At 42.1% G+C, this 27,365-nt stretch overlaps 1 protein-coding gene across 8 annotated transcripts; it reads right to left on the bottom strand.

Moving 5' to 3' along the window:
- Window positions 1–557: 557 nt before the first annotated feature.
- Window positions 558–26,924, bottom strand: WBP2NL (WBP2 N-terminal like). 8 transcript variants are annotated; one of them, XM_020877022.2, is made up of 10 exons: window positions 25,943–26,732; window positions 18,878–18,986; window positions 18,167–18,308; window positions 17,925–18,017; window positions 14,943–15,053; window positions 8,531–8,622; window positions 2,457–2,509; window positions 2,057–2,122; window positions 1,037–1,087; window positions 558–837 (listed from the first exon to the last, which is right to left on the bottom strand). In XM_020877022.2, exons 1-7 carry the CDS (start codon window positions 26,311–26,313, stop codon window positions 2,474–2,476), a joined length of 954 nt encoding a protein of 317 aa, XP_020732681.1. In that variant the 5' UTR covers window positions 26,314–26,732; the 3' UTR covers window positions 558–837; window positions 1,037–1,087; window positions 2,057–2,122; window positions 2,457–2,473. The 8 variants fall into 8 exon arrangements, with proteins under 8 accessions (XP_020732681.1, XP_020732675.1, XP_070309546.1 ...); XM_020877016.2 differs by having other exon boundaries at window positions 8,531–9,125; window positions 25,943–26,721; XM_070453445.1 differs by lacking the exon at window positions 2,057–2,122 and adding an exon at window positions 25,614–25,833 and having other exon boundaries at window positions 8,531–9,125; window positions 25,943–26,027.
- Window positions 26,925–27,365: the final 441 nt, after the last annotated feature.

Here is a 27,365-nt window from a genome sequence, read left to right as displayed (position 1 = left end):
AGCCAACAGGGGGAGGTCTAGACAACCTCCCCAGGGGGACCACAGAGAGGGTGCAGTACCTACCTGTTTCCATCTTACATTTTAGGGGTGGGTGGAGTCCAGGACAAGGTGGACACTTGGGAAATGTAATGGAATTATCTATCTCTGGAGCAGTCGGTGTAGTCCTCAAGATCAGGCCATGTCAGATTCCTTAGAGAACAGGACTGGCAGAAAGCAACCTCAGTACGTACTTAACCTGAACTGATCCTTAGGAAGCCCACGGCAATACAGTATGGGGCAGTACAACAAACAGGTGGTCACCCCACAATTTACTTAGGCCCTCCTCTCCACGGAGAGTCAGGGAATAGGCTTCCCTGACTTGGACAAGTGCTCCATCAAGAGGATTCAGAGACCTCAGCACTAAGACCCAACTCTGGGAACCAGACAAGTGCGGTGCCCACCCTGAACCTGAGAGCCTGGGTACATCCAAGCTGCCCTCCTGGGAGGCCCCAAGGGACTAGCACCAGGAGAGGCATGTCAGAGATGCCCTCAGAAACAGAGAGAGCCGGGGCCATGGCCAAGGTATGCAACAGCAAGCAGGCTTTAATCGAGGTTGTCTAAGCAGGGTGACCCTAGCCTCTTTGGTTCCAGCGACTTCTCTTTTCTGCTCAGGTCTGAGGCAGGAAGAAGGCCTGTTTAGAAAACTGACTCTCTAAAGAGAGTCAGTCTCCATCCCCAAGCTGTTTTATGTGCCGGTTCACATCTCTCTCATTCTAGTTGGCTTGTAATCTGTTTTCAAGCATCTTCCTTCCTTGAGAACAGGAGTCTTCTTCTCACCTTCATCTATGTTTTGAGGCACTAGGCATAAGGGAAGGCACCTGGAATTAAGCTGCCTTTACACTAGCTGCTCCCTCTGCCTAGGGCACTCTTCCCCAGATACCTGCATGGCCACCTCCCTCATCTCCTTCACCCTTCAGATCGTTACTGAAATGTCACCTTCTCAACAAGGTACAATCTGCTCCCTCGGCCAACCCCCAGGGCTCCCAATCTCCCTTACCTTGCTCTGTATTTTTCACAGCTCTCAATAAGTTCTCTGTCTTTGCTTTTTCTGCAGTTTGAATATGATATGCCTGGTTATATCATCACATTATATACTATATAGTATATATACATATAGACAGTGTTTTAGTGTTACTAGAATGTTAGCTCCAAAAGAACAGGAATTTTCGTTCATTTTCTTGAATACAAAGCACACAGAAGGCTTCCCTGTTGGCTCAGTGGTAAAGAACCTGCCTGCAATATAGGAGACTCGGGTTGGATCCCTGGGTTGGGATGATCCCCTGAAGAAGGAAATGGCCACCCACTCCAGTATTCTTGTTTGGGAAATCCCACGACAGAGGAGCCTGGTGGGCTACACTCCATGGGGTCACAAGAGTCGGACACGACATAGTGACTACACCACCCCCACCAAAGCTCAAAGAAATGGCACACAACAAGCACGCAACCAACGAGCGTGTGAATGAAAAGGGAAACCCAAGTTCAGATCCCGCCCTGTCAGTTGTTAGCCGGCTGTGTGCCTTTGGCAATTTGCTTCTCCCTCACTGCAGTTTCTTCATTTATGAGACACCCACCTCACTGGATTATGCATGTGAAGTGCCTGTCAGGATGCTAGGCATGGAGAGATAGTTAATAACCATTCTGGCCAATTGATATAATTACTGCCTCTCAAGCTCTTCACCTTCCATCTGTTTTAAGTACCCGTTACTCAGGGCCATCACAGAGGCAATTAATGCATTAGAGCCTTCAACTCTGAGGCTGTGATGAGGGCAGGAGGGCATGAGGCTGTGAATTGCCAAAGATCTCGGGATTCTCTTTTTCCTAGGCTAGTAAAGCTGACTCAGGGGCAGCTGACCCCAGACTCTCAGCTCTCAGTTACATGGCAGCCACAGATCTGGAACCAGTCTTCTGGTCCCGTGAGAAATCTGAGCCCTCATTTGAGCTGCTAAACCACCTCTGACACACTCGATTTTCTAAGCCCTCCGATCAGGTCTGCAGCAGGGAAAGGAACTCAGCTCACCAGGACCTCACAGGTGTGTGGAGAAGATCGTGTGCATGCACACGAACACCTCCTACCACTGGGCACCTGTGGGATGAAAAGGAGATGCTCAAAGAGCAGTTTCCAAGTCAGAGGTTAGGGTCCCATGTCCTGCCTCCACTGCTCAACAGCTGGGATTCTTTGGTTTCCTAAGTTCTCCAAGCTTCATTGTGCTTAGTAGTAACATGAAGATAGTAACACCTCACTGGATTTTTACGGTGAGATACAGTTCTGAAGTGCTTTAGCATGTGCCTGGCACCTCATTAGGTCATCTGCAAACACCAGATGAGTTCTATAGGACCACCTCACCAGTGGTCGCTTAGGCCAGTAGGAAGCATACAAACTATGGCTGTGAGGTAGGAAGGAGGGAAACGCATCATACCTTCAGGACTGTTTAGCTCAGTCGGCCAGAGAGGGAACAGCTTTCTTCAAAATCTGAAAAAATAATTTTTTTGTTTGTCAATTTATTTACTAATTTTTAATTGGGGGTATAGTTGATTTACAATATTATATGTTTCGGGGTACAACATAGTGATTCACAATTTTTAAAGATTATACTCCATTTGGGAATTCCCTGGTGGTCCAGTAGTTAGAACTTGGCACTTTCAAGGCCAGGGCCCTGGTTCAATCCCTTGTCGGGGAATTAAGACCCCACGAGACATGCAGCACAGCCCAGAAAAAAGATTATACTTTATTTATAGTTATGATAAAATATTGGCTAAATTCTCTGTACTGTACAGTATATCCTTGTAGCTTATTTTATACATAGTAGTATGAACCCTACCCTTATCTTGCCCCTCCCCTCCCCTCTCCCCAGTGATAATCACTAGTTTGTTCACTATATCTGTGAGTCTGTTTCTTTTTTCATTATATTCACTAATTTGTTTTATATTTTTATCTTTTATATTCTACATATAAGTGATATCATACAGTATTTGTCTTTGTCTGACCTAATTCACTTAGTATAATATCCTCCAGGTCCATCCATGTTGTTGCAAATGACAACATTTCATTCTTTATTATGGTTGATAGTATTCCATTGTGTGTGTGTGTATCACATCCTTTTTATTCATTCATCTGTTGATTGACATTTAGGTTGCTTCCATATCTTGGCTACTGTAAATAATTCTACTATGAACACTGGCATATATATATCTTTATGAAATAGTGTTTTCGTTTTCTTCAGATAATGAAATTTCAGGAGTGAAATTGCTGGATCATATGGTAGTTCTACTTTTAGTTTTTTGAGGACACTCCAGATGGTTTTCTACAGTGGCTGCACCAATTTATATTCCCACGAATAGTTTATGAAGGTTCCCTTTTCTTCACATCCTCACCAACACTTGTTACAAAGTCTGAATTTTTAATTTCTTTTTAAAACATATTTATTGATTTGGCTGCACCGGGTCCTAGTTGAGGCATGCAAGATCTTTGATCTTCATTGTGTCATGTAGAATCGTCAGTTGTGACATGAGAACTCTTATTTGCGGAATGTGGGATCTGGTTCTCTAACCAGGGATGGAACCTGGGCCCTCTGCATTGGGTGCCTGGAGTCTCAGTCACTGCACTGGACCACCAGGGAAGTCCCTGAAATTTTAATTTCTAATCCTCTCTGTCTGCCGAGCAAAACTGATTCTGCAAATTATAGTCTTCAGTTGATGACCAGAACTCAGGAAGGTATGAATGTATTGTATGTGTATATCATAAATCAAGAAACACAATTTATTTATGTCTTTATTCACTCTAGGAATGTTTATTCACCCTCTGTAGGCTGTGCCTTCTGCTCGGGGCCCCTGCAATGAGATACAGACTCTGCTTTCAAGGAGCTCACAGGTTATGGAGGAGATGAGCACACAGACGATCCCACTAAGATTGACACGGTATTTCACGAGAAACACTCCAGGGTTACAATACAAGTTCAGCAGAAGTGCAGTTATCCTGGAGGGGGGGTGTGTGTGCGCGCGCGCACACGTGCGCTCATTTGTGTCCGACTCTGCAACCCTATGGACTCTAGTCATCCAGGCTCTTCTGTTTATGGGGTTTCCCAGGCAGAACGCTGGAGTGGGCTGCCATTTCCTACTCCAGGGGATGTTCCAAACCCAGGGATTGAACGTGTGTCTCTTATATCTCCTGCACTGCAGGTGGATTCTTTACCTCTGAGACACCAAGGAAGCCAAATTATGCTAGAAGGGGAGTTCAGAAAAAGCTCTTCTGGGCTCTTTTGAGAGATGAGTAGAACAGGCAGAGAGGAAGGAAGAGGCAAAGGTCATGCTCTGCTGGATCACTCGGCTAGAGAGGTCACTGGAAGGGCCAGATCGTGCAGGGCCTTCAATATTAAGGAGCATAATGTGCCAGTCTGGACATACTGGCAGTGCTATTGTAATTCCCTTGTGCTACTGACGTTCCAGTTTCCTAGACTCATACATGACTCAATGCTGGTAACTTAAAGAGGAAAAGCAGCAGCCAGCTGCTCTCTATATCTTTTTTCTAATTTTAAAAAAGTTATTACTTTCCCCATATAAATTTTTAATTTGGTATGTTGTATTTTCATTTTTATTCAGTTCAAGAAATTATTTATTTATTTATTTTTGCCAAGTGGCATGCAGGAGCTTATTTCCCTGACCAGGGATCAAACCCATACCCCCTGCAGTGAAAGCACAGAGCCTTAACCACTGTTTATTTAATATTTACTATTAACAGGTATATAGGATATTTTTAATTTGGTGCCGTTAAAAACTTTGAATGTAATGAAATCTTCCCACATACAACTTTGTGCACATGTGCAAGTATTTCTTCAGTTCAGTCATTCAATCGTGTTCGATTCTTTGCAACCCCATGGACTGCAGCACACCAGGTTTCCCTGTCCATCACCAACTCCCAAACTTACTCAAACTCATGTCCATCGAGTTGGTGATGCCATCCAACCATCTCATCTTCTGTTGTCCCCTTCTCCTCCTGCCTTCAATCTTTCCCAGCATCAGGGTCTTTTCCAAGGAGTCAGCTCTTCGCATCACATGGCCAAAGTATTGGAGTTTCAGCTTCAGTATCAGTGCTTCCAATGAGGTATTCAGGGTTGATTTCCTTTAGGATTGACTAGTTTGATCTCCTTTCAGTCCAAGGGACTCTTAACAGTCCTCACCAACACCACAGTTCAAAAGCATCAATTCTTTGGCACTCAGGTTTCTTTATAGTCCAACTCTCACATCCATACATGACTGGAAAAACCAGAGCTTTGGCTAGATGGACCTTTGTTGGCAAAGTGATGTCTGATGTCTCTGCTTTTTTAATATGCTGTCTAGGTTGGTTATAACTTTTCTTCCAAGAAGTAAGCAACTTTTAATTTCACGGCTGCAGGCACCACCTGTAGTGATTTTGGAGCCCCCAAAAATAAAGTCTGTCACTGTTTCCATTGTTTCCCCATCTATTTGGCATGAAGTAATGGGACCAAGTGCCATGATCTTAGTTTTCTGAATGTTGAGCTTTAAGCCAACTTTTTCACTTTCCTCTTTCACTTTCATCAAGAGGCTCTTTAGTTCTTCGCTCTCTGCCATAAGGGTGGTGTCAACTGCATATCTGAGGTTATTGATATTTCTCCCAGCAGTCTTGATTCCAGCTTTTGCTTCATCCAGCATGGCATTTCTCATGATGTACTCTGCATATAAGTTAAATAAGCAAGGTGACAATATACAGCCTTGATGTACTCCTTTCCTGATTTGGAACCAGTCTGTTGTTCCATGTCCTAATCTAACTGTTGCTTCTTGACCTTCATACAGATTTCTCAGGAGGCAGGTCAGGTGGTCTGATATTCCCACCTCTTTCAGAATTTTTCACAGTTTGTTGTGATCCACACAGTCAAAGGCTTTGGGGTAGTCAATAAAGCAGAAATAGATGTTTTTCTAAAACTCTTGTGCTTTTTCGATGATCCAATGGATGTTGGCAACTTGATCTCTGGTTCCTCTGCCCTTTCTAAATCCAGCTTGAACATCTGAAAGTTCATGGCTCACATACTGTTGAAGCCTACTTGGAGAATATTGAGCATTACTTTGCTAGCATGTGAGATGAGTGCAATTGTGCGGTATTTTGAGCATTCTTAAGCATTGACTTTCTTTGGGATTGGAATGAAAACTGACCTTTTCCAGTCCTGTGGCCACTACTGAGTTTTCCAAATTTGCTGGCATACTGAGTGCAGTACTTTCACAACATCATCTTTTAAGATTTGAAATAGCTCAACTGGAATTCCATCACCTCCACTAGCTTTGTTCATAGTGATGCTTCCTAAGGCCCACTTGACTTGACTACAGGATGTCTGGCTCTAGGTGAGTGATCACACCATCGTGATTATCTGGGTCATGAAGATCTTTTTTGTATAGTTCTTCTGTATATTCTTGCCACCTCTTCTTAATATCTTCTGCTTCTGTTAGGTCCATACGATTTCTGTCCTTTATTGTGCTCATCTTTGCATGAAATGTTCCCTTGGTATCTCTAATTTTCTTGAAGAGATCTCTAGTCTTTCCCATTCTATTGTTTTCCTCTATATCTTTGCATTGATCACTGAGGAAGGCTTTCTTATCTCTCCTTGCTAATCCTTTGGAACTCTGCATTCAAATGGGTATATCTTTCCTTTTCTTAGGGATGGATATTGAGTGAAGCTGCTAAGTCAAGAGTAGAAATATTTTAACTTTCAAAAGGTACTTGGGGACGCTTCCCTGATGCTCCAGTGGCTGAGACTCCACACTCTCAATGCAGAGGCCCCAGGTTCAAACCCTGGTCAGGGAACTGTATTCCATATGCCAAAACTAAGACTCAATATAGTCAAATAAATAAGTATTTCAAAAAGAAATGGAATTGCCCAGTGAGACCAAGTTACTCATTGCAGTACAACTTTGGAACAAGGTTGAGAAATTCCAACTTATGCTGAAAGAACTCTATGGCCACATACCTGAATGTTATTGGTCCATGGGCCATGGTTTTAGACCTGCAAGAGCTGGGTTCCTTTACTAGAAAAATACAGAGTCCAGAAACCAAGACCATCCCTTACCAGCCGGGGCTACCTTTGTGCACTGATTTCCATGGCAGCCTATACCAGTTTCTCACTTGGATGGATGCCACTCACAAGCAGTTTGTAACAAGGAGCATGGGAAAAGGCCCAAGGTGGAAGTCACTTCATCGACTGTCTCAATCTTTTTAATGCTTCTGAATCTTTAGAGATAAAAATTGTTTCTCATTTCAAGTTTCATTTATCTAACACAAAAGTTCAACATCTTTTCATGCTCTGTGGCATGTGGAATCTTCCCAAACCAGGGACTGAACCCATGTCTCCTGCATTTGAAGGTGGACTCCTATCCACTGTGCCACCAAGGAAGTCCTCAAATGTTTCTTGAGGCTATTGCCTCAGTTAATTGAGAATTCACATCTTTTGTCCATATTTTCTTTTGAGTTGATTTGTAAAGTTCTTCTTATATTTTGACCACAAATTTTTTGTTTAATATGTACGTTGGCAATTAGTTCCTCCTAGTCTATTGCTTAGCTTCTAACTTTGGTCATACAGAAGTTTAAAATTTTGATATAGTCAAATTTATCACTGTTTTCCTTTATTGCTTCATTATTTTTTGTCTTCTTAAAGAAGGCCTCGCCTACCTTTAGATATCATTTTCAATGGTTGCACAACATTTCATTGTATAATTTGTGAAATTCTCTCTTACTACTGAAAATTTAAGTTGTTATATCCTTTCACTAATATAAAGAATGCTGTGAAAAATAAGTGTTCAACTTGATTTTTAAAAAATTTTTGGCCATGCCACATGGCATGTGGGATCTTAGTTTCCCAACCAGGGATCAAACCCATGCTCTTTGCATTGGAAGCATGAAGTCTTAACTACTGGATCTCTAGGAAAATCCCTCAACTTGATATTTTTAACATATATCTTAGTTCCTAGCAAACTTAGCATAATGGATGTTTCTTGAATTGGAGAGGGGAAAATGCAGAACAGTTTTTCCAAACTGACACAAGGCATGTTTAAAAAAATGTAATTAAAAAAATGCAGCCAATATCAACCAAATTGTTGGAGAATTAGCTGTACAAATGTACTTCTCCTTTAGCCCATCTAATCAAGAATTGGTGGTGGTGGTGGTGGTTTAGTCACTAAGTTGTGTCTGACTCTTTGCAACCCCATGGACTGTAGCCTGCTAGGCTCCTCTGTCCATGGGATTTCCCAGGCAGGCATACTGGAGTGGGTTGCCATTTCCTTCTCCCAGGGGATCTTTCTGACCCAGGGATCAAACCTGCATCTCTTGCATTGCAGGCAGATTCTTTACCAACTGAGCCACCAGGGAAGCCCAGCCAAGAACTGACTTGGCCTCTAAAATCTAGGCGTGGAAGTAAAGCTTCATCTTCCCTCTAAGGTTGCCCTTCCAAAGGGTATGACAACTATCTGGGATGGGACTTCAACCACCTACCTGAGTCTTCCTTCTTACTGTGACTTCAGTTTTAGGGTGCCCTTTGCTTAGTGAGTCTTCAAGGTTTAACTCTGAGAAGGTGGTAAATGGACCTGAGAAGATTAGGGAAGAGAAGTCTCCTGCTGAGCTGCCACAGATCTGTGAGAGGCAGCTGTATTTCCAGCAGATGGAGCTTCATATGCTGGTGGTAGGGCTTCATTTCCAACTGGTGGGGCTCCATATCCTGCAGGTGGGGCTCCATATCCCCCAGGAGGGGCTCCATATCCCCCAGGTGGGGCTCCATATCCCCCAGGTGGGGCTCCATATCCCCCAGGAGGGGCTCCATATCCCCCAGGTGGGGCTCCATATCCCCCAGGAGGGGCTCCATATCCCCCAGGTGGGGCTCCATATCCCCCAGGAGGGGCTCCATATCCCCCAGGTGGGGCTCCATATCCCCCAGGAGGGGCTCCATATCCCCCAGGTGGGGCTCCATATCCCCCAGGAGGGGCTCCATATCCCCCTGATTGGGCTCCATATCGTTCTGGTGGAGTTCCATATTCCCCTGGTTGGACTCCATATCCTGGTGGTGGGGGTCCATAGATCACAATTGGATATGCTGAGAAGGAAAAAAAAATCAATTACTCATTTTTTAGAGCAGACAAGGAATAAGTAAGAAGGAGGTGGAAGATTAAAAAAATACTGAAGCAGACTGAAATAGGAAGAGAATTCAGACAGAACAATGCAAAAGCCTTATCCTTCAGCCATCACCAGTTGGATGCTTTAACATTTCCTGTTGTGGAGGAATTAAAATTAACATGAAAATAACCTATAGTTAAATGTCTACATACTAATAGTTGTACACAGATACATATTAACTCAGTAAAGTTTGTTTTGATCATAAAAAAATGCTCAATGAGGAATATGTATTTGGAAAATAGAGAAGAGATAAATTTTTAAAAGTCATCTATAATTCCATCATCAAAGACGAAAACTTATTATTTTGGTATATTTATAAGTAGGATCTCTGTTAATATTTTTTATACAGTCATGATTATGACAATCATACAATTTTTTAAAATCTGGCTCATTTTACTTGACATTGTGAGAATGTTCTTTATATTATTTTTTCTTTTATTCCTGGCTGCTCTGCATGGCTTGTGAGATCTTAGTTTCCCAACCAGGGGTTGAACCTGGCCCTCAGCAATGAAAATGCCAAGTCTTAACCACTGGACTGCCAAGAAAGTTCTTTATATCATTAACGTATTTCACAAATTAAAATCTGGACAATATTTTATCATATGGATAAATGCTACTTATGATAAGTGCTACCTGATTGTCAGGGAGTTATGTTGCTTCCAACTTTCCATTTAATATTATAATAAACATGGGTTTTATTTATTTCCTTGGCTACATTCCCAAAATGATTTAACTGTGTCAATGTGAATGGATAACTGTCAACTTATTTTTCTAAAATCCATATTTAATATTTAAGCTATCTAGAAAAAATTAAAAGAATCATCATTAAGATGCTCAAAGAACAAAAGGAAAAATGTATATAAACTCAAGAAAAGTGATATATGAGCAAAATAGAAACAGCAATAAAGAGAAAGAAAACATAACAGGAAACCAACACAAACAAAATCGTGGAGTTGAAAAGTACAATAACTGAGATGAAAAATTCACTAGGGATTCAAATTCATATTTGAATAGGCAGAAGAAAGAATCAGTAAACCTGAATATAGAACAACAAAAACTGTAGATAGAGAGGAATAGAAAGAAAAATATTGAAGAAAAGTGAACAGAGCCCAAGGGACCAGTGGAACACTACCAAGGAGACCAACATATACATTGTGGAAGTTTCAGAAAAAGAAGAAAGAGAGGAAGATGTAGAGAAAGTATTTGAAGAAAAAATGACTGAAAACTTCTCAAATCTGATGAAAGACATGAATATAAACATCCAAGAAGCTCAATAAACTCCAAATAAGATGAACTCAAAGAGATCCACACCAACACATTATAGTCAAACTTACAAAAAAGAGAATCTTGACAGCAGCAAGTTCAGTTCAGTTCAGTCGCTCAGTCATGCCCAACTATTTGCGACCCCATTAACTGCAGCACACCAGGCCTCCCTGTCCATCACCAACTCCCGGAGTTCACCCAAACCCATGTCCATTGAGTCGGTGATGCCATCCAACCATCTCATCCTCTGTTGTCCCCTTCTCTTCCCGCCCTCAATCCTTCCCAGCATCAGAGTCTTTTCAAATGAGTCAGCTCTTCACATCAGGTGGCCAAAGTATTGGAGTTTCAGCTTCAGCACCAGTCCATCCAATGAATATTCAGGACTGATTTCCTTTAGGATGGACTGGTTGGATCTCCTTGCAGTCCAGGGGACAGCAGCAAGAGAGACGTGAATAATCACATGCAAGAGATCCTCAATAAGAAGATTAGCAGATTTCTCTTCAGGAATGTTGGAGGCCAGAAATTAACTATCTAACAAGAATCCTATATATGGCCAAACTCCTTTCAGATAGAGAAAGAAAGTAAGATGTTTCCAGATAAACAAAACCTGAGGGAGTTGATTACCACTAGACTTGTCCTGCAAGAAGTGCTGAAGGGAGTCAAATGAAAGGACACTAGATAATAATTTGAAGCCAAATGAGAAATAAATATCTCAATGAAGGTAAATCATGGACCAATTATAAAAGTCAATATTATTATAACAAAAGTTTGTAATTTCATTTTTGTTTTCTACATAACTTAAGAGACTAATGCATTTACAGGAAATATTAGATTATGTGTTTGGGGACACAATGTATAGAAATACAGTTTTGTGACATCATAAAAGGAGTGAGATGGAGGGCTTGTAAAGGTACAGAATATTCGTATGTTATTGAAGTTAAGATTGTAAAATTCAAATCAGTGTTATAACTTTAGGATGTTAAATGTAACCCCCATGGTAGTCACACCAAAAAAAAAAAAAAAAAAGCTATAAAATATAAACAAAAGGAAATGAGAAAGAAATTCATACTTTTCACTATCAAAAAACAACACAAAAGAAGACAGTGATGCAGAAAATAAGGGACAGAAAAGCTATAAGGCATATAAAAACCAAATAGTAAAACAGTAGAAGTAAGGCTCCCATCATCAGTAATTACTTTAAATGCAAATGCATTAAATTCCCCAATCAAAAGACAGAGATTGCAGAATGAATGAAAATTCATGATTCAACTACATGCTATGTGTTTGAGAGACTTGTTCTAGATACAAAGACATAAATAAATTGAAAGTAAAGGATGAAAAAAGATATTCCATGTAAATAGTAACCAAAAGAGAGCAAAAATAACTATATTATATCAGACAAAATAGACTTTATATCAAAAAGATTAAGCAATAAAGAAAATTACATATTAATAAAATGTTCAGTTCAGCAAAAGAATATAACAATTATAAACATTTGCACAGCTGATAACAGACCATCACATATATGAAGCAAAAACTGACAGAATTGAAGGAAGAAGTAATTTCACAGTAATAGTTGAAGACTTCAATATCCCTCACTCACACTGATGGATAGAACAACCAGAGAGAAGATAAATAAGAAAGCAGAGGATTTGAAAAAGCACAGCAAGTCAACTGGATCTAACAAACACAGGACACTCTACCCAACAACAGAACACATCTTACTCTCAAATGCTCACTTGATCAGCTGTGTCCAACTCTTTGTGACCCCATGGACTGCAGCCCACCAGGCTCCTCTGCCCATGGAATTTTCCCTTCTCCAGAGGATCTTCCCGACCCAGGGATCGAACCTTCATCTCTTATGTCTCCTGCATTGGCATGCAGATTATTTACCAGTAGTGCCACCTGGGACGCTGGTACTCTCGAGGACACGTGATATTTTTAGAATAGACCATATATTAGGTAACAAATCAAGTCTGGATAGATTTTAAAAGGTAGATGTCATACAAAGTAGCTTCTCTGATCACAAAGGGATTAATGTATAAACCAACAACAGAAGTAAAACTGGAAAATTCACAAATTTCTGGAAATTAAACACCATACTCAGGCTTCCCTGGTGGTCCAGTGGTTAAGAATCCGCCTGCCAGTGCAGGTGACATGGGTTCAGTCTCTGGTCCAGGAAGATCCCACACGCTGCAGAGCAACTCGGCCTGTGCACCACAACTACTGGAGCCAGCGCTCTCTAGGCCCTGCTCCGCAACAAGGGAAGCCCCTGCAATGACAGGCCTGCAAGGACGCACAGTGCAAAAAAGGAGCCCCTGCTTGCTGCCCAAGAGCAGCAACACACACAGTGTGGCCAAAAATGAGTCAACAAATATTGTTAAATGGGCAAAGGACTTGAAAAGATACAGCTTCAAAGAAAATACACAAATGGTCGAAAAGCACATGAAAAGATGTTCAATACCATTGGTCATTAAGAAAATGCAAATTAAAATTATAATGAGATATCACCTCACTTCACTAGGATGACTTTACTATAAACAACAAGCAAAAAGAAAGGAAAATAACAAGCATTGACAACGATATGGAGCAATAGGAACTTGTACATTGCTGGTGAGAGTAAAATAACAGTGCACTTGCTGCGGAAAAAGAGTTTGGTGGTTTCTCAAAAAAGTTAAACATTGAATTACCATATCACCCAATAATTCCAAACCTAAGTACGTACTCAAGAGAAATGAAAACTTATGTCTACAGAGAAACCTATATACAAATGATTATAACAGCTATTATTCATAATAATCAAAAGGTGGAAACCAGCCATATGTGCATCAATGCACGAATGAATAAACAAACTATGATATATACAATGGAGTACTAGTCAGACACAAAAAGTGAAGTACTGATACATGTTACATCTTGGAGGAGCCTTGAAAACATCATGTTAAGTGAGATAAGCCAAACACAAAGTCACATGTTGCTTGGCTTCTTTTATGTGATATACACAGAACAGGCAAATCCAAAAAGACAAAAAAGCAGATTAGAGGAAACCAAGAGACAAAGGAGAGAGGACAAGGAATGATTACTTCGTGGGTATGGGGTATTCTTATGGAGTAATGGAAAAGTTTTCCATTTTGTTTGTTTGTTTGCTTTTTGACTGTGCAGCACGGCATGCAGGATCTTAGTTCCCCAACCAGGGATCAAACCTGAACCCCCTAAGTGACAGGGCAGAGTCAACCACTGGACTGCCAGGGAAGTCCTGGAAAAGTTTTGAAACTGGAGAGAGCTGATGGCTGCACAGCATTGTGATTCACTAAATACCATTGAATTGTACGTTTTAAAATGGTTAATTGTATGTTATACAAATTTCAACTTAAAAACATTTTTATAAAGCCTTAGCAATACTTACTTCAAAATTTTGAATGTCAGTTGATTAACACTTAAAAATTAAGGTAACTATAAAGGCCAGAAGTAACTACCCATCAGTTGTATACAAACTAAATGCTGATGGACATGCGTATCATGCTCCAAGGAAAACCCAAGAAATGGCCTGCATCTGGGGTCTGTTGGCAGCCTGTCAGGAGACCTTTCGTGGTCCACCCACAGACTGTGAACTACATTTGAGAATACTGATCTACATCTCTGGGGAACATGGCTCAGCATCTGTGGACAGATACAGCTGCTACAGGAAAGGGCACAGGTCACAAAGTCCAGGATTGGAGACCTCAGTGAGGATGAAAGGCGTGGCACAAGCGTGACGGCTGTGCTTGTGTGAGAGAGGAAGGGGGAGGTATGCAAGAGCACACGTTTCTGCTCAGGTTGTAAGCAGAAGTGACTTCCTACTGATGAGAGTTGCCCAATATCCTCCATATTTGTACATCAAAGTAAGCCTGAAATTGGTGCTTTTGAACTGTGGTGTTGGAGAAGACTCTTGAGAGTCCCTAGGACTGCAAGGAGATCAAACCAGTCAGTTCTAAAGGAAATCATTCCTGAATATTCCTTGGAAGGACTGCTGCTGAAGCTGAAACTCCAATACTTTGGCCACCTGATGCGAAGAGCCAACTCATTAGAAAATACTCTGATGCTGGGAAAATTGAAGGCAGGAAGAGAAGGGGACGACAGAGGACGAGATGGTTGGATGGCATCACCGACTCGATGGACACGAGCTTGAGCAAGCTCTGGGAGATGGTGAAGGACAGGGAAGCCTGGCGTGCTGTAGTCCATGGGATTGCAAAGAGTAGGACACAACTGAGTGACTGAACAACAACAAAAAAGCCTGAAAGGGAAAGCCGGTCACTTACTGACTTGCCACTGGGTTTGAATCTGGAAATGAAATCATGGACTCAACTATTTTCCAACGCCCAAAACTCTGCTGCTTCTCTTGCAGCAGAGTTGGAGGCAAGCTTTCAGCGATTAGATCTGCGAGCCTTGGGCACACCCTTTTACCTCCCAGGAAGAACCTCCCTGCCATACTTACCTGGACAAGATGTCTGTGGGGAGCACACTGCAGCCCCTGGGACAGTAATTATGTACAGTCCTGAAGTGTCGAACCAGTAATTTACACTTCCAAGTGGAATTCCTCTGGCAGCTGAGAAGACAAATTTGGCAAAATAAGGGCTCTTTAATTCTTTTAAGACAGATATACAGCAACTATCAACCAAATAATTAACAAAGTATTAACCAACATGTTACATGAGTGTCCGGCAATGCTCCCAGGATACAAGATTTAAAATATACACTGTCCTTGTCCTCAACTGTATGCTTCCTAAAGACAGTGATTGTGTATATTTTCCTATGCTTATTGAAGGCCTAGCATAATACCCACCATAATAGGGATTCAGAAAAAAATTTTCAAGTGAAGATTATATCAAGTTGTCAGGATAACTCCATTAAAGGCCAACATAATGGCAGTACCCTGCAGGTGGTGACTGCAGCCATGAAATTAAGACGCTTGCTCCTTGGAAGAAAAGCTATGACAAACCTAAACAGTGTTTTAAAAAGCAGAGACATCACTTTGCCAACAAAGGTCCATATAGTCAAAGCTGTGGTTTTTCCAGTCGTCATGTATGGATGTGAGAGTTGGGCCATAAAGAAGGCTGAGCACCGAAGAATTGATGCTTTTGAACTGTGGTGCTGGAGAAGATTCTTGAGAGTCCTTTGGACAGCAAGGAGATCAAACCTGTCAATCCTAAAGGAAATCAACCCTGAATATGCATTGGAAGGACTGATACCGAAGCTGACACTCCAACACTTTTGGCCACCTGATGTGAAGAGACGACTCATGGGAAAAGACCCTGATGCTGGGAAATATTGAGGGCAGGAGGAGAAGGGAGCGACAGAGGATGAGATGGTTGGATGGCATCATTGACTCAGTGAACATGAGTTTGAGCAAACTCTGGGAGATAGTGAAGGACAGGGAAGCCTGGCATGCTGCAGTCCATGGGGTCATAAAGAGCTGGACATGACTTACTGACTGAACAACAACAATGGCATTACCAAAGAAAGCTTCTGTTGGTCTCCTCTGCATCTCTTTTACAAGGACACTTTAATGGTATTTAATATTTGATGGTATTTGAGTAATCTAGAGTAATTCTCTTATCTCAAGATCCTTAATTATATCTGAAAAGCCTTTTTTTTTCCTCTTTTTTTACAAAGTAACATTCAAAGATTCTCAGGCTTATATTTTCAGAGCCATTGTCAGCCTGCCACACCAATTTCTGCCCTGTGGCATATGACCAGAAGCGATGCACACAGCTTCCATGCCTGGCCCACGAAAACTTCCAAAGTGAGATCTTGACTCTCTTCCTCACTCTGCTGGCCACCCAAAGAGGCAGTGGAAGCCATGTGTTACTGATGAGACTCTACTACCCCGGGTCCCTGAAGGGCTGTGTGGAACAGAGGTCCCTTTAGCCCCTGCTGATTGGCCTCTTTTTCAGATTTATTTTGATGTGAGCCATTTTTAAAGTTTTTATTGAATTTGTTGCAATACTGCTTCTGTTTTATGCTTTGGTTTTTTGGCCCCGAGGCATGTGGGGTCTGAGCTCCTGACTAGGGATAGAACTCACACTGTCTGTGATGAAAGGGGAAATTTTAACCACTGAACTGTCAGAAAAGCTCCCAACTGGCCTTTATATAAGCAGTAATATCCATTACCTTATTGTTGTTTGTTTAGTCACTTAGTTGTGTCTGATTTTTTGTGACTCCGTGGACTGCAGCCAGCCAGGCTCCTCTGTCCATAAGATTTCCCAGGCAAGAATACTGGAATGGGTTGTCATTTCCTTCTCCACCATTATCTTAAGTCACTGATAATTTGGGGTTTATCTGTTTCAATAGCTAGCATTATCTTAACTGGGTGGGATGTGCTCAGTTGTGTCTGACTCTTTGTGACCCCATGGACTGTAGCCTGCCAGGTTCCTCTGTCCATGGGGTTTCCAAGGCAAGAATACTGGAGTGGGTTGCCACTTCCTTCTCCAGGGGATCTTCCCAGCCCAGGGATCAAATCCACTTCTGTATTTCCTGCATTGCAAGTGGATTCTTTACCTCTGAGCCACCAGGGAAGCCCCACCATAAGATAGGACAATGTATTATTCTTGCATATGTCTATTTCCACTAGACCGTGTGCATCTTAACTAGATTGGAGTTGGTGGTGGAAAGCAAGGGAGAAAGAGGAAGAGCATTCCAGACAGAAAGAGGAAGAGCATTCCAGACAGAACAAATAGCCTGAAGGCTCAGAGATGGGAGAGCAAGGTGCAAAGCAGTCCAGTTGAATTAGAATATAAAAACTGAGAGTGAGGGATATAAAGTGAAGCTACATTGAATTAAAAGATTACTTGTATTCTAAGTCTGAAAGAGTCCTCTGGTACATCTGTTAGATCAGTGCTGCAGGACTTAACAGTATCTCTTCCCATGCTTTAGTCCCATGAAAAATGAGAATTAAACCCAAGAAAAGCAAAGAAGACAAGAAGGCATGCCAGAGGAAGAAGAGCCAAGATAACTCTACCAAAAACAAGAGTATCAATGATACAGCCACTTAAATGGACAAGAGACTATCAGGGATAATCATTCGGGTGTCTGAATGTAAATTCCCACTAGATTGTGAACTCCTTCAGGTTAAGGAAGGACCAAATCTTATGTTTCTAGCATGTAGTAGGGTACTTGGTACATAGTCAGTAGGTTCAGGAAATACCCACTGAATACAGGTGAAATCTAGAGAAGGAAATGGCAACCTGCTGCAGTATTCCTGCCTGGGAAATCCCGTGGACAGAGGAGGCTGGCAGTCTACACAGTACACGAGGCTGAAAAAAGTTGAACACAGCTTACTGACTAAACAACAACAACATGGGCAAATACCAACGTCCTGACCACAGAGGCCAGAAGTCTTCACCAGTTAACAGTCCTACTCCAGTTATACAGGTCCCCAAACTCCAAAGCACTCGATATCTTTCTCAGCATCGCTCACCAGCAGAGGCAGCTTTTACCATGAGTTGGGCAAATTCGATGGCGCCTCCTTTCCTGAAGGATAACTTAAAAACAGCTTGTCCTTCCCAGCCACCTGGGGGCAGAAACAGCACACTGAGAGGCTGGCGCACGGTCACAGACGCGCTGCCAGAAACACGGAGAGAGACACCACCCAGTGAAGTCTGAGTCTTCAACTTTCTCTAAGCTTGTGAGAAAAAATACACTTCTGAGGGGGACACTTACCACCCGGAGCTGCCTGAATGGTTCCTTTAATGTAGTTGGGGGCAAAAATTGGTTGTTCAATGGTGCAGTCACCCATCAGGCCAAACGGCATCATAAAGGAAAGCATGGGGTCATTGACTAAGTGTGACGTCACGAAGACCACCTAAGAAAGGAAAGAAACTTTAGGAAAGGAATGCAATTCGTCCATGGGTTGAGACATAGAAGAGCAATTCTAAAGTCAAGGCTGCTTTGGCTCCTGGCCTAATTGAGAAACATCACCGATTTTGTTCTATCACTCTTCAACAGGGAAAATCTCCAAGTGGAAATGTTTCAAAACATTTTGAAAGTCAAGGTTTAACCTCTCTCCGTTTTAAGGGAGACAAACGTAGAGTTAATTAGTTCAAAGGAGAAGCAGAAATTACCTGGTATGGGACTTTCCTGGTGGTTCAATAGTTAGGAATCTGCCAATACAGGGTACATGGGTTCGATTCCTAGTCCAAGAAGAATCCACATGCCACAGGGCAACTAAGCCTGTGTGCCACAACTCCTGAGCCCGAGTGCCCTAGAGCCTGTGCTCCTGAACAAGAGAAGCCACTGCAGTGAGAAGCCCAAGCACTGCAACTCCAGAGTAACCCCCACTCACGACAACTAGAAAAAGCCCGCACATAGCCATGAAGACCCGGCACCGTGAAAAAAACAAAAAATAAATTAGATGAAAAAGAGGGAAATTACCCGGTATGAAGTGAGAAACAACGTTCCTTTCTTTGTACCATTAAAGAGATAGGATTCCACTGGTTTCTGTAGGAAGCAGAGGTCCACATCCTCACACTGCTTCAAGACACTGCAGAAGAGAAAGGGCAGACAGCACACGGCTTAGGAGATATATAAAAAAGATACAAACAAAGCTCTCCGCGCAGTTTTTAGCCTGGAGGGAGATTTTAATAAACGTCATTTGCTGCTACTGGTGCTACTGCTACTATTTTATTAAAATAGAAAGGAACTGAAATGCTCTTGTTCTCTGACAACTCACACTTGCTTGACTTCCTCTTTATCACTGGGTTCTTTTTTTTTTCTTTCTTAGCAAACCTAATTCTATTCTTAAAGTCCACTAATTCTTATACTTCTTGCGCATTTTATATAAAGCACTGTGTTAATGAAACTGTTTCTTGGACTCTGGTAAAGAAGGTGAGACATATGAAGTGTGCTACAGAATCCTCTGACATGTCTGCCATGTTCTCCCTTCACTCCTAACCTGAAAAACCTGGACTCATCCTACTCTTACAGAATCCTATTGGGTTTTTTTCCCTTTCTTAGTTATATATATATATATACATATATATATATATATATATACTCTTAATATTTATTGAAAGAATGAATGAATGAAAACATGAATATAAGTAATAATGCAAGAAAAACATGATATGCATCACATAAGCAGAAAAAATATCATGGCGGATAGAGATCAGCTCTTGGTAGAAGTAATAAGGAATGATTTTATAGAAAAGTTGAAATTTGAGCTGATTCTTAAGAGATGAATAGTGTTTCAGTGGGCAGAAGTGAGGGTAGGGGACAGTCCTGATGGGGTGCAAACAGCATTAGTGGAAGTGCAGGAGCAGCATCAGTGGAAAGAACACTGTATACTTGGGAGCAGCCTACCTGTGTGAATTTATCAAAACATCATGGAAGTGTGATTAGGAGGAATAGTGAGATAAAGCTGGACCCACGTTGGGAATAGAGATAGTGACACCATTCAACAGGCAAGGCAAAACTGTGACCTGCAGCTGTCTCAGCAGGTAAGTCACATGACCAAGGAAATGGTGATATGTCAGAAGGCTCCATTTAAAAACTGACATAGTCCTGATATGAGGTAATAAGAACTAGAATTAGGGTGATAGTATATGCCTAAAAAGTGCTTAAGAGACTATGAAAAGAGAACAGCATCGAAACATGTATATTATCAAATGTGAAAAAGATCGCCAGTCCAGGTTGGATGCATAAGACAAGTGCTCGGGGCTGGTGCACTGGGATGACCCAGAGGGATGGGATGGGGAGGGAGGTGGGAGGGGGTTCAGGATGGGGAACACATGTAAATCCATGGCTGATTCATGTCAGTGTATGGCAAAAACCACTACAATATTGTAAAGCAATTAGTCTCCAACTAATAAAAATAAATGGAAAAAAATAAATAAATAAAGACACCAAGCCAAAAAAGAAAAGAGACTATGAAAAAATGGATGTCAGCAACAATAGTGGAATAGGGAACTCTAGAAGTCAGTCTAGAACTCTAGAATCTAATCAGAAGCTTACAGCAGAATGTTTAATCAAGAAAAAAAAAATAAGAGCGTCAGTAAGAGCTTTGTGCACTTCAACTTACCCCGGTACTCCTCCACTCCCTAGCTTGGCACAGCTCTGAAAACAACCACCCACGTTCTCAGTATAAGTACAAAGTACTGGGGTGAGGGGAGGAGAACAGACCTTACTGTGGTTTTCTGTTTTGACCTGTCCAGGGGTTCCCTGGAGGACTAGCTCAAGAACTCCCTCAGGATTAAGGCAACTACCCAGGGTACATTTGTTAAACAACATTTCAAAATGCGTGAGAGCTGTTAAGTGGGGCAAAAGATGACTTTGGGGGGGCAAACAATAAAAAACTTAAAAGACAGGAAGAAAAGACTGGGGAATGAGATGCTTTGAGGAATAAAGTCTTTGAAAACCTCCGACATGTTCATGGAAATCTAGAAAGTATCACAGACTGGGTGCTTTCACACATCAGGGCTGGGGTCATGCTCAGAAGAAACCTGAGAAGGCTCTAGAACTGTTACCTCTGGCTGACAATGAGGCTGTGCCCAATCAGGAAGTGAAAATTAAGACAGTTTTACACTGCCTGACTGAGTGACAAACACTGGCTCACACACACACATACACACACACACACACACACACGCACACACACATACACACACACACAGCCCATCTAAGATATATAAAGGACTCCTACAACTCAACAACAACAAATCTGATTTAAAAATGAACAAAGGGATAACCAACAAGGACCTACTGTATAGCACATGGAACTCTGCTCAGTATCATTTGGTAGCCTGGATGAGAGAGGAGTTTGGGGGAGAATGGATACATGTGTATGCATGACTGAGTCTTTTTGCTATTCACCTGAAACTATCACATTGTTAATCAACTATCCCTCAATACAAAATAAAAAGTTTAAAAGAAAAAAAAATTTTAATGGACAGAGGACTTAAATAGGCATTTCGCCAAAAATGATATATAAATAGAAAAAAATATGAGAAGATGCTCAACATTATTAATCATCAGAGAAGTGCAAATCAAAACCACAAATGAGATATCACCTCACACCTATTAGAATGACTACTATTGGAAAAGATATTCTAGGTGTTTGTGGCCTAGAATATTGACAGGTTGGAAATTCTGTGCACTCTTGGTGGGATTGTAAAGTGGTGCAGGCATTATGGAACAGTATGGAGTTGCCTCAAAAATTAAAAATAGAATTACTCCATGATCCAGCAATCCCACTTCTGGGTATATATCAAAAAGAATTGAAAGCAAGGTCTCAAAAAGATATTTGTGCACTCATATTCATAACAGCACTATTCATAATTAATATGAATAGCCAAGAGGAGGGAGCAATCTAAAAGTCTATCAGTGAATGGAGAAACAAAATGTGGTATATACATACAATGGAATATTATTCAGTCTTAAAAATGAAGGAATCTTGTCACATGCCACAACATGGGTGAACCTTGAGGGCATTATGCTAAGTGCAATAACAGAGACAAAGACAGTTATATGATTTCACCTACATGTGGAATCTAAAACAAAATCAAATTCATAGAAGCAAAGAGTATAACAGTAGTTATTGGGGGTTGAGGGGATGAGGAAAATGGGGAAATGTTAGTCAAGGATACAAATTTAGAGTTATGTAAGATGAGTAAATTGAAGAAAGTAGGGAAAACCACTAGACCACTCAAGTATGACCTAAATCCAATCACTTACAATTATACAATGGAAGTGACAAATAGATTCAAGGGACTAGATCTGATAGAGTGCCTGAAGAACTATGGACGGAAGTTTGTAACATTGTGTAGGAGGCAGTGACCAAAACTATCCCCAAGAATAAGAAATGCAAAAAGACAAAATGGTCGTCTGAGGAGGCCTTACAAATAGCTGAGAAAAGAAGAGAAACGAAAGGTAAAGGAGAAAAAGAAAGATACACCCATCTGAATGGAGAGTTCCAAAGAATAGCAAGGAGAAATAAGAACACTTTCCTAAGTGATTAATGCAAAGAAACAGATGAAAACAATAGAATGGGAAAGACTAGAGATTTCCTCAAGAAAATTAGAGGTACCAAGGGGACATTTCATGCAAAGATGGGCACAATAAAGGACAGAAATGGCATGAGCTTAACAGAAGCAGAAGATATTAAGAGGAGGTGGCAAGAATATGCATGAGAACTATACAAAAAAGATCTGAATGACCCAGATAATCACGATGGTGTGATCAGTCACATAGAGCCAGACATCCTGGAGTGCAAAGTCCAATGGGCCTTACAAAGCATCACTACGAACAAAGCTAGTGGAGTTGATGGAATTCCAGCTCAGCTATTTCAAATCCTAAAAGATGATGCTGTGAAAGTGCTACACTCAATTTGCCAGCAAATTTGGAAAACTCAGTAGTGGCCACAGGACTGGAAAAGGTCAGTTTTCATTCCAATCCCAAAGAAAGGCAATGCTTAAGAATGCTCAAAATACCACACAATTGCACTCATCTCACATGCTAGCAAAGCAATGCTCAAAATTCTCCAATCAAGGCTTCAACCAAAAACTTCCAGATGTTCAAGCTGGGTTTAGAAAAGGCAGAGGAACCAAAGATCAACCTGCTAACATCTGCTGGATCATTGAAAAAGAGAGTCCCAGAAAAACATCTATTTCTGCTTTATTGACTACCCCAAAGCCTTTGATTGTGTGGATCACAACAAACTGTGGAAAATTCTGAAAGAGGTGGGAATACCAGACCATCTGACCTGCCTCTTGAGAAATCTGTATGCAGGTCAAGAAGCAACAGTTAGAACCGGACATGGAATAACGGATTGGTTTCAAATCAGGAAGGGAGTACATCAAGGCTGTATGTTGTTACCCCACTTATTTAACTTACATGCAGAATACATCATGGGAAATGCCAGGCTGGATGAAGCACAAGCTGGAATCAAGACTGCTGGAAGAAATATTGATAACCTCAGATATACAGCTGACATCACCCTTATGGCAGAAAGTGAAGAGGAACTGAACAGCCTCTTGATGAAAGTCAAAGAGGAGAGTGAAAAAGATGGCTTGAAGCTCAACATTCAAAAAATGAAGATCATGGTATCCGGTCCCGTCACTTCATGGCAAATAGATGGGGAAACAACAGAAACAGTGACAGACTTTGTTTTCTTTTTTTTTTCCCAGACTTTGTTTTCTTGGTCTCCAAAATCACTGCAGATGGTGACTGCAGCCAGGAAATTAAAAGATGCTTGCTCCTTGGAAGAAAAGCTGTGACCAACCTAGACAGCATATTAAAAAGCAGAGACATTACTTTGCCAACCAAGATCCATCTAGTCAAAGCTATGGTTTTTCCAGTAGTCATGTATGGATGTGAGACTTGGATCATAAAGAAAGCTGAGTGACGAAGAATTGATGCTTTTGAACTGTGGTGTTGGAGAAGACTCTTGAGAGTCCCTTGGACTGCAAGGAGATCCAACCAGTCCATCCTAAAGGAAATCAGTCCTGAAATATTCATTGGAAGGACTGATGCTGAAGCTGAAGCTCCAATAGTTTGGCTACCTGATGCGAAGAGCTGACTCATTTGAAAAGACCCTGATGCTGGGAAAGATTGAGGGCAGGAGGAGAAGAGGACGACAGAGGATGAGATGATTGGATGGCATCACCGACTCAATGGACATGGGTTTGGGTGAACTCCGGGAGTTGGTGATGGTCAGGGAGGCCTGGCATGCTGTGGTTCATGTGGTCACAAAGAGTCAGACATGACTGAGTGACTGAACTGAAACTGAAATTGTAGGGGGATTTTGCAATAAATATATTTCCATTTATAAATAAGTTAAATATAAGATATGTGTAATATTTTAAAATATTTTTACAAGGATTTTTATATTATAAATATATAAAAAATTTTTAAAAGTCTCTGTCCTCTGGGGACTTCCCTGGTGGTCCAGCAGTTAAAACTGCCAGCTCATTCAGGAGGCCTGGGTTCAATTCCTGGTCCAGGAATTAGATCCTGCACACCACAACTAAAGTTCCCACAGCCCGCAACAAAGGTTTGTGTGCCAAAATCAAGACTCGGCACCGCCAAATAAATAAAAATAAATATTTAAATAAATAACAAATAAATACTTTTTAAAAAGTCTATGTCTTCTGACCCCACAATTTCACTTTCAGGAATACGTATGAAAGAAACATTTTGACAGGTGACCAAAAATAAATCTTTAAGAAATTCACTGTGGCAATGTTTATAGCAATGACAAATTAAAACCAGACTTGTCCCAGATAGTGGCTTGAGCAAAAATGTCTGCATATTGGAGTACCAGACATTGAAAACAATGATGTATTAATAGATGCTAATACTGCAAAGCATTCTCAATACATTGGTAAATGAGAAAAACAAGTTACAAAGCAGTCTGATAAGGGAAGGTGTGTCTATTTCCACAGGAGGACGTACAAAAGGATACATATCAAAATATAAAAAGCACTGAATGTAAGAATTTGGGGTAATTAAATGTTTCCCAATTTTTCTACATGGTATTACCTGCACATTTTAGAATACAGATTAAAAAAAAAAAAACTCAGCCAGTATCTTCCTTTTTACCAATACAGTCTGGCTCATACATTTATGACTTTTCAGCTGGGATCAGAAAAAAATATCTCCACACAACATAGCCAAGCTGTTATGAATTTCTTAACTGCGTATTGTGAATACTCAGAAGAAGTTAAAATATAACCAATCTTCTCCCTCTCAAGCTATTTCTGTAAATTAATTTCTACCCAAAAAGCTAGAGCACTGACAGAGCCTTGTTTGCAGAGGAGAAAAAAGAGACATAGTCTTCATCCTTTTCGAGGGGCAGCCAGCCTAGAGACATGAATACACACTACCAAAATTCAGAGCTCTCCCACATGACTGACCATATGATTTTAAGCAAATTACTTTTTGTTTTAGTTTTTCCACCTATGAAATGAGGAAAATAGTACTGATCCTCATTGCAGATACGGCAGTTATAACCATAAAGCTCTTAGAACAGTGCCCCAATAAGATCAACCATTGGAGAGTACAGAAAGGACTCCACAAAATTAACTGACATAAAATCAATATTTGTTATAATTTTTTTAAGACCACGCTTCATTCCTTGCCTCCAGCACACAAACAGAAAAGCAGAGAGACAAACCCGTAGCCCAGCTGAGAAGACATCCAAACACCAGATTAGAAGTGGCTTCTAGGCACAGAGCCACAGGCACAGAGGTCATAGTTCTCTAGGCCAGCGTGCAGGGAGTCAGCATGGTGGGCAATCATCTCCCTACTAGGGAAACGGTCCTAGCAGCGGTCCTTCGGGGTCAAGGGAGGACGTACAGCCTTGACAGAGCGTATAAATCTGTCAAGAAAATATTCTGGGCAAGGAAACAGAAAAAAACAGATCTGGACATCAGCATGATGTACTGTCTTCAAGGATCTTCCTGACAGATGCATTCAAAGCAATCTGGGTGTGGTTTGCCTCACCTGAGCAATGCGTTGTGCTTCAGAATCTCACAGCTAGGTGAGAGCAAAGGAAAAGGATGGCAAATCTGAACAGAGAGAGGAGCATGTTCAAGAACTGTTGGGGAGTTCGGACAGGACTCTAACAGCCTGGGCAGGGGACTGAGGAGGGGAGTGAGGCAGGAGCCGAGGTATTGGGTAGGGAAGTAAAAATGGGCAACTCTGGGCTGAACCTGACAGAAGCTGGAGGAAACGGGTGAGCAGCAGGCACTGCTAGCACCACACAAAGCCAGGGGTGCAAACCCCAGGGCCGTAATGGGAGATGAGAGAACATCACTCTTCCCAGACGTGTCTTCTTTTGGTCCCCATCTTTTCAAAAAAGTAAGACCAGTCATCTCCTTGGTTGGGGGCGAAGAAGAGAGAGGGCTTTTTGAAGTTCTGAGGGTGAAGAGAGGCCCCGGACAGTTCAGGATCTTTCTAGAAAGATCCACCCTCGTGCCTCTTCTACCTCCCAGAAGCCTGGGATCTTGTTGCCGTCACTCTACAACGGTAGCGCCCTCCTAACGGCACCGCATGCCACCCCGAGGGTCGGTGTGACTTCCCTTTCCTGCCACTGCACTTTCAACTTTTTTCTGAGGCAGCACGCGGCTCACTCCCTGCGCACGTGCCCTTTACACGTGCGACACCCCTATTCCCGCCTCCACCACGTTCACATCTAGAACACCCGCGAGGCAGCACTGTCCCTAACGGTCGGGGAAGAGCTACGCTTGCCGTGAGCGCAAAAAAGGCGGGCAAGTCTCTGATTGGCTGAGAGTTTGCGCGCCGCCAATTCTCCTGGCCTCTCCTCACTCTGACAGCTGCACAGGCTTCTTTTCAGGCACCTTTCGCCAGAGGGGATGAGGGCCCCACGACGGCTCTCGGTGTGGCTCTGGTTCACTGCCATCCTGCCCAGGCCCCCTCCTGCCGCCCCGCAGATGGGAAGGGGCGGGGCCTGCGCCAAGCGGTTGGGTGGGGTTCTGAAGGGGAGGCGGAGATTGTGGCGCAAGGACCCGGAGTGAGTGAACGAGGCCGCTGGTCACGTGAGGGGCCTCCGTCAGAGGACCCCACAGAGTCAAGGTTGAGACAGAAAAAGTGGGAAAGCGGGCGGGTCCAGGGGGTTGGCTCCGCCCCCAGAGCGCTGAGGAGTAAGGGATGAGGCGGTGATCGCCACAGCCAGCCGCAGTCTTGGCCGCTGTTTTGTCACCCCTGCCTAGCAGCCCCGCTGCCCACGAGTATGGACTTGAATTGGTCCTGTCAGGAATCAAAATTAAAAGCGGGATTTTCCTACGCCCTTCCTGACCCAGGTCAGAAAACTGTTGCCCTTTGGAGAAAGAGTTCGAAATGATTCCTCACTTCTCCTGAGAGGAGCAGAACTCTCTTCCCCCAGGTAAAGACTGAAATCAGAGCC

Source organism: Odocoileus virginianus, chromosome 23 (genome assembly GCF_023699985.2).
Source record: "Odocoileus virginianus isolate 20LAN1187 ecotype Illinois chromosome 23, Ovbor_1.2, whole genome shotgun sequence".
Lineage (NCBI taxonomy): Eukaryota > Metazoa > Chordata > Mammalia > Artiodactyla > Cervidae > Odocoileus > Odocoileus virginianus.
Note: the sequence above shows the minus strand (reverse complement) of the source record. Positions and strands in the feature narration are given on the sequence as shown.

Bases quoted from the DNA above. Each gene is read 5' to 3' on its own strand.
- WBP2NL (XM_020877016.2), bottom strand. From the start codon at position 26,313: ATGACTGGTCTTACTTTTTTGAAAAGATGGGGACCAAAAGAAGACACG. The intron at 18,018-18,166 runs GTAAGTGTCCCC...TTCTGCCCCCAG, and splicing joins CATTCAGGCAGCTCCGGGTG to GTGGCTGGGAAGGACAAGCT. The intron at 15,054-17,924 runs GTGAGCGATGCT...TTGTCTTCTCAG, and splicing joins GGTAAAAGCTGCCTCTGCTG to CTGCCAGAGGAATTCCACTT.